The 13208-nt window shown below is 41.9% G+C and overlaps 1 protein-coding gene across 2 annotated transcripts in view; it reads left to right on the top strand.

Moving 5' to 3' along the window:
- Nucleotides 1-13208, top strand: part of hm13 (histocompatibility (minor) 13) — a 67872-nt gene that overhangs the window by 45513 nt on the left and 9151 nt on the right. Inside the window, exon 12 of one of the 2 annotated variants that reach the window (XM_080204649.1) lies at nt 9714-9899. The exons of the other annotated variant lie outside the window; for it this stretch is intronic. Coding sequence (XP_080060775.1) covers nt 9714-9861 — 148 coding nt within the window. The 3' untranslated portion in view covers nt 9862-9899. The remainder of the gene's footprint in view (nt 1-9713; nt 9900-13208) is intronic. 2 annotated transcript variants of the gene reach the window in all.

Genomic DNA, 13208 nt, shown 5'->3' with positions numbered 1-13208 from the left:
CTACGAGTGAATTAAAAAAGTTCTTCATAACTGGGAAGAAGGGAGAAGGGTGGTGGGTGGCACTGATGGTCAGCTTTGTAACTGTCACTACGTAACTGTCTCTCCTACATTTTAAAATGATTATGATTTCCTCATCATGAACGGATCATTGGTGTGCTTGTGGTCTCCTTACACAATAGTTTTACTTTTTTGCCCTTGGTTTTTGAGGCGTGTCTGCTAACATGCCACCTTATCACTGGATCAAGAGCACCTACTGAAATGTATTTATTTAAATGATTAGGGTGAAATTGGGTTGTTGGCAGGGGAGGTAAATGGAAATGACTAAGTGAAGCACCAATTAAGGATAGCAGCCCACAGGACAGGTATGTGACAGCAGGAGTCGCGTGTTTGTCGAGAGGACTTCTGGTATATCATAGAATCCCTATAGTACAGAAAGAAGCCAGTTGACCCTTCGAGTCTGCACCGACCACAATCCCATTCAGGCCTTATCCCTATATCCCTTCATATTTACCCACTAATCCCTCTAACCTACGTGTCTCATGACACTAAGGGCAATTTTAGCATGGCCAGTCCACCTATCCCACACATCTTTGGCATGTGGGAGGAAACAAGAGCACCCAGAGGAAACCTCCTCAATTCAATGATATCCATCGTCGAATTGAGAGTCCCGTTGTAGAGCTTTCTTTCAACTTTTGTAATAGCCAGTGGGATAAACAAAGTGTGTTGCTATGGGAAGTTACTGAGATGTTGACTTTCTATTTGCCAGATTGACAAATCTGATTATAGAGAGAGAGGATATTCATTCAGGGAGAGTAGAAATGCTGCACTCATCGTGAAAGATTTTTTTTTTCTGTTGTGTTTAGAAATGCTTACTGCATATGGGCAAAATCACACCAAAAGCCAGCTAATTACCATGTTTTCAAGCATCAAGTGCCACCCAGTTAGGTCTTGAATGATTTATTTCCCAGCTGAGAATAAGACTGTTCAAAGTGTGTGTGTTTGTGTGTGTGTGTGGCACATCTGGCACTTGAAACATTGAGAACAAGTAGCACTTGTAAAATGCTATCTTCCCAAAATTAGAAAGGTTAGATTTCAGCGAGCGTTTTGGAGATTGAACAAAACAGGAGTATTTCCTACTCAAATTGCTCACTGTATGTCTTTCTCAACTTCTAATGGTTCTAAAAGTGTAGGCTGCTTGTACTGAAATGCCATCAAATCTGTTGCCTTGCAGAGCTCGCCACAGACTCTGCGTGCCCAGCTGATAGTGTTTTTCTGCAATAATACTTTTTCTGAGATTAGACTCCTGAATAGTTCTCGTGCCGATCTGAAGTTATAAGAAGCAGAATCAGTGGCAGGTCTCCATGCGGCAGCGAGTTTAATGCTTCAACCCAGGTACCAGATTTTTGTGCGTTTCTTTCCATTGAGGATGGAAATTCTTTTGAATAGAAAAATCCTCCTTTTTTTTTGTCATGGGTACTATTAATAATACTGTGATGTGCCACTGAGTCTGTCCATCCCAGTGTTTCAATGTCCGAGGTTATTCAGTGGGTGTCCTGACAGCTGATCAGGTACTTGGTTTGGGAGGGAGGTGCAGAAGGTGGAAAATAACAAGTTGGGTGCATTCCTGTGTATGTAATTTTGTAATTACAAGATTGTGAATGGATCAGGGGTAGGCCATTCAGCCTCTTGAGGTTGCTCTACTATTCTGTACGACCATAGCTGATCTGATGGTGACATTAGTTCCATTTTCCTGTCGACACCCCCCCCCCCCCAAAATGACCACGACTTCTCATTGAGTCACACAGATTTTTGATCAATCTTGAATACGTTTAATGACACACTGCTCTCTGTGGAAAAGAATTCCAAAGATTTAAGTCTCCTGAGAATAGGAATTCCTCATCTCTCAGTTAAATGGAAGACCTCTGATCTTTAAACACCACCACCACCACCACCACCTCCTCCCCCCGCCGTTCTAAATCCTGGGAACATCCTCTCAGCATCTACCCTCTTAAGCCTCTCAGAATCTTGAATGTTTCAACAAAATCACCTCTCACTTGAACTTCTAAGAGTATAGGTTCAACCTTTCTTCATAAGGCAACTTCATCCCACAAATCAAACTGGTGAATCTTCGCTGAACTGTTTCCAATCTAGATATTCCTTAAGGAGAGCAGAACAATACTGTCCTACAGGTTAGCTCTCCGCAATACCCTGTACAGTTGTAGCAAGGCTTGGCTTTGACACTCCATTCCCCTTTCAGTAAAGGCCAATATTCCATTTGCTTTCCTAATTCCTTGCTGCACTTGCACTCTAACTTTTTGTATTACAAGTTATGCCGGTTGGTTTGAGCATTAAAATCTGGTACCAGTGACTCAGATATGAAAGGTTCTATTCTTGAGACTTGCAAATTGGGGAGGTACCATGTTTGTTCCAGATTTGTGCAGAATTAACTGATGTAATGGACATGATGGACATGTCCTCCATATGCTTATGACACAGCAATCTCTATTGAAGTCTGTTCATGCACCTACCGAATGAGTACGTCAACAGACCTGGCGCCAGTAGCTTCATAGTCATCCTGCCAACGCACAGTCAAGGCTTTGTGTGATTGAAGGTCAGTTGTGTGAGCCAAATGCTGTCGTTTGGGACTATATCCCAGTGAGTCAGTACCAAAAAAAAATTAAAATTATTTTAAAAGCAATTGTTACTTCTGAGAGAAACTTCTGGATGAACTTGTAAGAGTTAACATCCTATGCAGCTAGTCTAACTTAATATCAAAGGCCACAACAGCAAAGAATTCCCTCACATTGATGATCATTAGTACTCAGGAGGCCAGCTGCATGGAGAAGTTTGTACTCTTGACTGTTCCCAGGGAATCCAGCAGCCGCAATGCCAAATGAGCACCTGCTTTTTGCTTTGATGTTTAATTAATCCAGAGACACAGCCACAGACTGATGGCGACCTTATTCTGATCCTATTGTGAACACCTGAAATTCAAAATACAGCTGTTTGCAGAAGAAAAACAAGAAGGCATGTTCTTGTTTTGGGTTGTCAAACTGAACTGTGGCAGCTGAGCAAAGCAATTTTTCTGGTGTGCGTATTTTTTTTTTGTTGCTGCTTAGGAGCAGAGTAACTGAAATCCCAGTAAAGGCTTACAGGACAGCAGGAATCTCCGTTCTGGGGGCCAGTTTAGCCATGGTTTAAAAATGGGAGCTGTGTAGTTTGACTGCATTTGGTTCCTCCTTCTTAAAAAGAGGTGGTTAGTGAGTTTAGCTGACTTTGGAAAAATGATCTCATCTGTTGTATGCTTTGAGTCACATAACAGTGTCTCTGCATTGCATTTCGATCCTAGTTATTTGATGATATCCACAATTTAAGCTCAACGTGGCCGGCAATTTGGCTGTCCCGACCAAACAAGTGCCAGTAGACTTCTGAATAACTTTGTGTCCCCTCGCCCAATTTATGAATATCTTAAGGGTGCTTTAATTTCTCAAGTGTGAGGACCTTATTTGATTGAACTATCTTCATTAGTAAATACAGTTTGTAAAATGTTGACTTGGATTTCTAATCTCAGTCCCAATCACAGCCAGCTAATATGATTTTTTTTCTTCTTCTCCCACTACCTTACATTGGTGTAGCACAATGGTTCGCACTGCTGCCTCACAGCGCCAGGGACCTGGATTCAATTCCAGCCTCAGGTCATTGTGTGGATTTTGCATATTCTCCCCATTTCTATGTGGGTTTCCTCCCACAGTCCAAAGATGTGCGTGTTACATTGATTGGCCATGCGAAATTGACCCTAGTGTCAGGGGGATTAGCAGAGTAAATGTGTGGAGTTGTGGGAGTGGGGCCTGGGTGGGATTGTGGTCAGTGCAGACTCGAATGGCCTGCTGCACTGTAGGGATTCTAAGTGTTAGTAATCCTTTGAGAGGAAAAACTGTGATTCCTAAATTTCCCTTCACCACTTTGAGACTTGTGCACGTTGTCCTAGTCTTGCAGCATCCTGGAAGTTATCGCATATACCCTTTGCTATACAACTTGATTATTTGTGCGATTTCTATTTTCCCATCTCCTTTTTGAGGTTTGTTTGTGAGCCTGAGATCTTAAACCAAGATCAAATGTCTGGCTACTCAAGTAGTTAACGAGTATCCACTGTACCATTTGAAGAAACGGGACTTTCTTGGTGCTATGGCCACTTATCCCTCAAACAAAATCACAAACCATTTAATTGGGTATTCGTTCCACTGCTGTTTTGCGATCTGCTTACTCTGTAAACTGGCTGCTGCATTTCCCTACAATGGCTTATCAAAAGTAATTCTCAAATTTTTGGCTTGGCATGTCATTAATGAAAAATACTACATAAATGCAAGGATTTCTCTTTTTTGTTAAATGGGAGCATTTTAATACAACAGTCCTCAAGTGTTTCTTAAATTGGTGTAACTTTAAAATTATTTGTTAGCATGAACACGAATGGATAGGGAATAGCAGTTTCCCTTAGTTGAAGGGTCAGTCACGAGGGAACACAAGTTAAAAGTGAGGGATGGGAGGTTTAGGGGGGATTTGAGGAAAATCTTTTTTACCCAGAGGGTGGTGATGGCCTGGAATGCACTGCTTGGGAGGGTGGTGGAGATGGGATGCCTTTAAAAAGTACCTGGATGTGTACTTGGCACGCCATGCCAGTACTTGGTCCATAGCCTTGAATGTTAAGTGGGATTAGGTGGGCAGGTCAGGGCCTTTCATGCATTAGTGCAGACACAGCGGGCCGAACGACCTCTTCTGCACTATAGTCTTCTGTGACTTCAAATGGCTAGCTTCGAAATGTGGGACCTGGCAAGCATTTGCCTGCTTTTTCCTATTCAATAATGGTAGGGATTAATGTATCTTTTTGGCTTCTTAATAAATTAAATACATAGGTTTTTAGGGATCTAAGCATTTGATGGTTACAGTAATTCAAGTGGTTAAGATCACAGTGCTTCTTGAGAAAACGTTGAGAGACACATTCCAGAAGGCTCTTGGGCAGCCAAGTTGGCTGATCTCAGCTAAGATGTTAACTAAGATGCTAAAATTAACACAACCTCTTGGGTAGTGAGAAAAATCAGCTAAGATTCCCAGTTGTAGTTCCTGTCCAGCAACTTGATTGACATTCAGAAATGTACTTTTAAGTGATCAGCTAATTGGGATGGCCTTCATAGTTGGTTGATGTCACTGTCTAATCTAAAGGACAACCTGTGAAATCATGCTTCAGCAATAGTCCGTATGTTCAGGAAAAGGAAAAAGAAAATTGGCCAAGTTTGCTTCTATATTTACACTGAATGTTACCTTTCACATTTGGGCAGTTAAGTAAATGGTACTTGGCTTTAGGAACAGGGCATTGAATGTTAAAACAAGCAAGTCATGCTAAACCTTTACAAATCACTAGTTAGATCTCAGCTAGAGTGTTGTTTACAATTCTGGTACTACATTGGATAGCATGGACATGATACAGATGTGGTCTACTGGGATGAGATCAGGGAAGAGTTGAGTTCTGTTGAGATTACAGAAGCTGGGGCTGTTAGATATTCGAACTTGAGTGGCTTTGAAAGAGCAAGTAGGAAGAAACCGTTCCCTCTGGTCAGTTCAGTAATCAGAAGTAAAAAGAATTTGAGGGAGCAAGAGTGTTAAAATCTGTAATACTAACTCTGGGTGCTTGAAGAAGCAATTGAACATCTACTTTAGGAGAATTTATTGGCAGCGTTGCATGGGATCAGAGGAAAGAAACTGGGATGTGGGACTAAATTGGAAAGCTCTTTCAGAGAAGTGACCCAGGCACAAGGGACTGAATGACCATCTTTTGTACTCTAAGATTGAGTCTATGACTTCTGTGTCTTTTTTTTCACATTTCATGAAGAAATGTATAGATTGTAACCATGATGTAGAAATTACACTAACAGTATTAAATCAAAGCCTTTTAAAGACCCAACCTTTAGCTTACCTTCAATCTCCTCCATTTGCTTAATGCTAGTTTTTGTCTAATTTTGTTTTGAAGTGCCTTGATTTTTTTTTCTACTTTGAGAGACTTTGTGTAATGGCAGGTTGTCTCATTCCTAATACCACCACATCTCCCCTCAAAACACGTTTTGTGTGTCCCTACTGTTGTTTCTGCCATTACACAGCAAATCTGTGAATCATTGTATTTGTAACCTTGTCGGTATTAAGTGCTGCATTGATTCTGTTCTATAACACTGCTGGAACGCTAATTGAAAAGCATTTATTTCTATTGCAATATCTCATGTACAGTAGCTTGAATGGGAAGTGTTCCCCCACCCCCTTACCCAACTTCTGAACACTTGACTCTTTTAGTGATGTTCATTGTGGATTGTCAAATCTGTTGCCCAAGAGGCCGTCCTTGTGTGTAAATCTAGGTATTGACTCTCTCTCAGGCTGAAAGGACAGCAATATTTTTAACCATGAAAAGCAATGCAACCAAGCCTGTTTATATGTTCATTTCGGTGGCCTGCAATTGCCAACAAAAGTTGCTGGGTTGTCGATCAGAAACCTGGCAGATCATTTGCTTTCCCAGAGCTCTGTGGAATTATGGAAATACTTACTTTTTATCTGGAGTTTGTAGAGTCTGATCTAACATTGATAAAGAATTGTGGGAACATAGTGAACCAAAGACCATATTTTTAACATTCTCTCGAGGATTGGAAGGTAGAAATGAAGATGGGCTGCCTTTCAAATATGTTTAAACAGGATCTTGGATGACCTGTGCTTTGCTTATCTCTTGGAGACTGAAAGATTAAACTGTTCACTCATTTTATTCAAACAGTTTATGGCAAATCTAGAAATGCAAGTGTCGGTGAGTTTTTCTCATTCCTAACACAGTTGACCTGTACCTTTCTTAAGCTGTTGGAAATCATAGAATCATACAGTGCAGAAGGAAGCCATTCAGCCCATCGAGTCTGCACCAACCACAATCCCACTCAGGCCCTGTCCCCATAATCTAGTCCTGACAAGGGGCAATTTAGTATGATCAGTCCACCCACCCACACATCTTTGGTGTGTGGGAGGAAACCAAAGCATCCAGAGGAAACTCGTGCAGACATTGGAAGAACATGCAAGCTCCACACAGACAATGACCCAAGCAGGGAATTGAACCCCTTTTTGAGGCAGCAGTTCTAATCACTGTGCCACTATGCTGCCCATATCTTGTCTATATGATCGCCCTTCTCTACAGAGAAAATAAAACTGAAAAGAAAAGCTGGCCATCTAGGTGCAGTTATGGAGTTTCTGATACAAATATGGGCAGGGTAATTTATACTGGATAAATTTAAGATTAAATAGATTTACTGTTTTGATATTAGAGAAGCCTCAATATGATGTGTTTCATTTTAATGATGCTCCAGAGTGTTGTTATCTTTGTTCTGTTTCGCATCTCCACATTCTCAATAAAGAACGTATTATGATCATGTGTTGTTTGTGCACACTGGCTTGACAAATATGGAAGACGAGTTCTTGCCCACCTTCTCAAAGGGCAGGAAAGATACTTTTCGTTGCCACTTTCTCCCATATAAGTTCAAAAGCTAGCCTTTTAGAACATAGAAAAACTACAGCACAAACAGACCCTTCGGCCCACAAGTTGCACCAATGATATCCATACCTTCTAGGCTTACCTATAACCCTCAATTCTATTAAGTTCCATGTACTCATCCAGAAGTCTTTTGAAAGACCCTATCGAATTTGCCTCCACCACCACCGATGGCAGCCGATTTCCACTCACCCACACCCTCTGAGTGAAAAACTTACCCCTGATATCTCCTCTGTACCTACTCCTCAGTACCTTAAACCTGTGTCCTCTCGTAGCAACCATTCCAGCCCTTGGAAAAAGCCTCTGAGAATCCACCCAATCTATACCTCTCAACATCTTATACACTCCTATCAGGTCACCTCTCATCCTTTGTCTCTCTAAGGAGAGCTCCCTCAACCTATCCTCATAAGGCAAGCCACCCAATCCAGGCAACATCCTTGTAAATCTCCTCTGCACCCTTTCAATAGCTTCCACATCCTTCCTGTAATGAGGCAACCAGAACTGAGCGTAGTATTCCAAGAGAGGTCTGACTAGGGTCTTATAAAGCTGCAACATTATCTCCCAACTCCTAAACTCAATCCCTCAATTGATGAAGACCAGTACACCATACGCCTTTTTAACCACATCCTCTACCTGAGAGGCCAATTTAAAAGTCCTATGGACACGGACCCCCTGATCCTCTACACTGCTAAGAGTCTTACCCTTGATATTATACTCCTTCATCCCATTTGACCCGCCAAAATGGACACTACACATTTATTTGGGTTGAAGTCCATCTGCCAATTCTCCGCCCAGCCTTGCATCCTAACTATGTCACGCTGCAACTTCTGACATCCCTCCAAACTATCCACAGCACCACCAACCTTCGTGTCGTTGGCAAACTTACCAACCCATCCCTCCACTTCCTCATCCAGGTCATTTATGAAAATTATAAACAGCAAGGGTCCCAGAACGGATTCCTGGGGCACTCCACTGGTGACTGACCTCCATGCAGAAAAAGACCCATCCAGAACCACACTCTGCCTTCTGCAGGCAAGTCAGTTTTGCATCCACAAGGCAACAACCCCTTGGATCCAATGCCCCCTCACTTTCTCAAGAAGTCTTGCATGGGGGACCTTTATAGAATGCCTTGCTGAAGTCCATATAAATCACATCTACCACTCTTCAATGTATTTAGTCACGTTTTCAAAAAGTTTTTTTCATTTTCCCTCTTTCGCTACCAAAAGTAATTCTTCCCAAGCTGAAAAGTGTTAACTTACGGTCAGGTACAGACAACACACACCCTCAAGATTCCTCAAAGTGCTTCATGTTTGAGAATTGCCAATTTAGCTATTCAGTCCTGCAAGGCATCACAACTGAGTCTGCTGCGCATAAGTGTGCAGAGGGCTACTAGACAGCAACCCAGATTGGAATCCCAAGCTGTTCCCATGGCCCCATCTCCAGTCACAGAACCTCTCCTTTCTGATCTGTTACTATTCTACTCCCCACCTCAACTGAATCAGACACACTATGTAGTAGAAATCAAAGGAGTCTGTGTTGTAGTCACAGGATGTGCTGGGGCTAATTCAGAGACCATGATGGAAGTATTTGTTTGACATTCATTCTGTTTCCGTGCTGTATATTTCTATGACTCTATAACAGATTGATGTGGCAATGACACATTGTGTGAGTCTGCGTAATAACTATTCTTTCATTTGTACGTTTGCCAGTGCAGTTATGAATTGAGTTTAAATGTAGCCTTTCTACCTTCCAGGTGACTGTAGCAAGAAGGGAATGGAAGTTAAACCATTTTTTTAATTGTTCTCCATTCCAAGCAATAATCCATAGTTTCAGATTTTTGGAGTAGCAAATTCGGTTAATAAATAAAGCTTTTTGTGTTTACTCCATTGTGAGTGTTTGAGTCATCATTGCTAACCTAAACCAGGCAGATAGGTTTTCAAATGCTGAAATTTCTTCTGAACATTCACGCTTGGATCTGAATTTGGTATGCCAGGTATGTTTCAATGGGAGATTCGAAATTTCTCTATTTGCATTTGCTGTTCTTTTTAAAATTTGTTTGTGCGCTCTTTCTTAATAAAACTTCCTCTTTTTTTTATTCTCTTCCTCTTACCCTATCCCTCTCCCTTTTCACGTTCTGTTACTCAATCAGCTACGAGTCTTCAGCTGAGATCATGCCACACACGCCAAGACTCACCCATTTCCCCACTGTCTCAGGCTCCCCTGCTAGTCTGGCCAACTCCATGCAGCAAAAGCCCAACTCCCCCCGCCGTAGGCGGACGAACCCGAGCCCCATGTAGTCCATGTGAAGGGGCTTGTGGAGCAGTCAACGGGTCAGGTATACACCGACTTCTTGCCATGCTTTGCCTGTATATTATTTCCAGCATGCTGCTGCTGTGAGCAAGCTTATTTGACTTGTGTGCGTTGGTTTCTTTTCCTCGGTGCTTAAGTCTAATTTTTTTTTCCTCTCTTTTAACTTTGTTTTTGATTTGAAGGTCGAGCATTAATGAGCAGCTTCAACTGCATGCCCTTAACATGACCCTCAGCGCAGCTTGGCCTCCGTGCTTTTGGTGGTGTGATGTGTCACAATTGCTAATTGTTCAGCATGGGCATCGCTGTGCATCCAGTATGCTGGATTATGCTGGTTGGCTTTATTTCAACATTGGCTCCAGCGTTTTGCAAGCAGGTTATGAAAATGAAAGAACATACAGTCCACCAAACCTCTCCCAATAAGCTTAGCTTTGTGTATCAGAATGGAAAATAATGCCCAGCATAATCACAAGCCCATACACTCTGTTCAGCTGCCTGTGCAACTCATTTGAGATGCGTTCGTTTAATTTTGCCTTAATCTTTGATATTCCATTATCACTTGAGTGACCATTCTGTGTACGCTGAGATGATGCTGTTGCACTTAAAAATAATGTGAAGATGCTGGTGTTGGACTGGGGTGGGCACAGTAAGAAGTCTTACAACACCAGATTAAAGTCCAACAGGTTTATTTGGATGCGCATTTGGAGCGCTGCTCCTTGGCACTCATCTAACGAAGGAACGGCACTCCGAAAGCTCATGCTACTGTTGGACTTTAACCTGGTGTTGAGACATTTAGAAATGAAATTGAGCATATTTAGGATTGCAACATTTGGATTTATTTTGTTGAGTTTTATAGAAATGTAATGACTTTTTTAGAAAGCCAATTTGAAATAACCATGTGTTTGATCAGGGTACCAGTAAACACTTTCCAGGCAAACGTTTGACCTTTTGCAGCGTCCTGGCCAGAGTTAGCTCTGCTGTTCACAAGATGTAAAATCACTTGAGAATCTGAAGCCATAATAGCTCTTGGATACAACAGTAGTCATTGAAGAAATGCTAGTGCCTAAATGCTTGAACCATACACACTCGAGCTGTCCAGTTACAGAGTAAGGCCCCGATTTTTACCAGCAATGCTACTTCGAAATCGGATTGGGTGAGGCTCGCAGAATGGCATTCCCCATTGGCCTCAGGCATGATCTTGTTTTTAGAAAGTTAATTTATTAGTCACAAATTGGCTTACATTAACACTGCAATGAAGTTACTGTGAAAATCCCCGAGTCACCACACTCCAGCGCCTGTTTGGGTACACTGAGGGAAAATTTACCATGGCCAATGCACCTAATCAGCACATCTTTGGACTGTGGGAAGAAATCAGAGCACCTGGAAGAAACCCACACAGACATGGGGAGAACATGCAACCTCCACACAGACAGTGACCCAATCCAGGAATTGAACCCAGGTTCCTGGGGCTGAGGCAGCAGGGCTAACCACTGTGTCGGTAAAATCAGGGTCATAGTCATTGCAATACAGAAAGAGGTCGTTTGGCCCATCCGATCAATGTCAGTTCCCCGTTGAGCAGTCCAGTCAGTTCCTTTCCTCTATCCTGTAAGCGTACAAGTTTATTTCCCTTCAGGTGCCAATGCAATTTTCCTTTTAAATTTTTTTTTTTGCTGATTTGTTGCTCAGTTGTGTATATAGTTTGAGGGGGGGAAAGTTTTTTTTTCCCTGTCTGCAAAAAGCATTTCCTGCCTCAAGAAAGTAGATTGCTGACCAGGTCAGTCCCTTTTGAGCCAATGCCAGAATATGAGTAAGTGGAAAAAAGACTGATGTCTGCTGCACATTTTCATTCCTAGATTCTTCTGTGATTGAGACTCAACAGTGGAGTCGAGCATAAAAATTGTCCTCCATTTAACTTACAAAAAATACTGGAAATACTCAGCAGATCAGGCTGAGGAGAGAGAAACTTTCAGGTCAAAACTCTGTCCGGATGCTGCCAGACCTGCTGAGTATTTTTCTGTTTTTTATGTCTGATTTTTGACATCTGCAATGTTTCTTGCTTCTATAAAATTTGCTCTTCTCTGTGATTTTACTGCTCCCCTTGCAGTACGTTTAACATTCTCTCAAAGTGATGTCTTTATCTAGCTTTGAAATATTAAAACGTTTAGCTTTTTCAATTTATTCTAAATGGTGCAGCTGAAGTGTTACATCTCTGGACAGGAGTTACATTTCCAGACGCGAGGCAGTCTCCTGTTAGGGAGTTAAAGGGTTTTTGGTTAACGTGAAGAGAAGTGGCAAGCCAGTATGAATGGAGAAGTGGACAATTTGAAGTTGAAATGCCCTGAGCTAACCATTTCTAATGGTGAAAGAACCCCCTGTAACACTTGGACTACTACCTTCACAAAGCTGTTCATTCTTGTTTCACATGATGCTGTTACACTTCTCGTTTTATTTATGTATTAAAAAGGCACACTGCATTGCCGAGACTGAGGGTGGCGTGGTGGCACAGTGGCTAGCACTGCTGCCTCTCAGCACCAGGGACCTGGGTTCAATTCCTGGCTTGGGCAACTGTTTATGCGGAGCCTGCATATTCTTCCCCTGCCTGCGTGAGTTTCTCCGGGTGCTCCAGTTTCCTCCCAGAGTCCAAAGATGTATGGGTTAGGCAGATTGGCCGTGCTAAATTGCCACAAAAACTGTTTTCTATGGTATTTCAGTATGAGTGTGGAGCAATAGCCAGCTGCCTAGAATCATAATTGTGAAAAGATGAAGCATTCTCAGGATCTGCTGCGACTGGGATGACAGTGGGATCCATAAATAAGGTTGCATTCCCCTACTGAAAAGGGAAAGAAAATTATTTGAACACTCCTTTTTCTCATTATTTGACTTTTTCCTCCCAAGTAATATTCCTTAAGCATATCTGATTAGTCAAGGGGTTCTTCTTGATATTCTTCAAACCCATGAGTATTGAGTTTGTGTGTGGAATATATGAAGGAGCCAAGAGCATTGTTTTTCCTTCTAATCTTCCAGAATGGAAATTTCAGTCTCTCTACTTGTGTCCCCAAGTTCCTTGAGGGATTGGAATTGTATAGGATGGTTCAGAAAAGTTTCTTAACCCACAGGATTGTTTAAGCATGAAATGCTTTGCAAAGTGAAGGGATCAAAATGGATCACTTCACATCTTTAAGGGATTAATAATTGAAGCAGGAGGGTGTAGATTATGGAGAGAGCAGGTCAGTTGGATTAAAGAGCAAAGATCGACCAACTGGTTTTCTTCTGTATTAAATGTTCTCTTCTCTCTTTGCCTAGTTCCTTCCATTTTTCTTTCTTCTTACTCTCACAC

Source organism: Carcharhinus amblyrhynchos, chromosome 16 (genome assembly GCF_965287045.1).
Source record: "Carcharhinus amblyrhynchos chromosome 16, sCarAmb.v2.hapA, whole genome shotgun sequence".
Classification (NCBI taxonomy): Eukaryota; Metazoa; Chordata; class Chondrichthyes; order Carcharhiniformes; family Carcharhinidae; genus Carcharhinus; species Carcharhinus amblyrhynchos.
The sequence above is the reverse complement of the archived record's forward strand: the minus strand, read 5'-3'. Positions and strand labels throughout refer to the sequence as shown.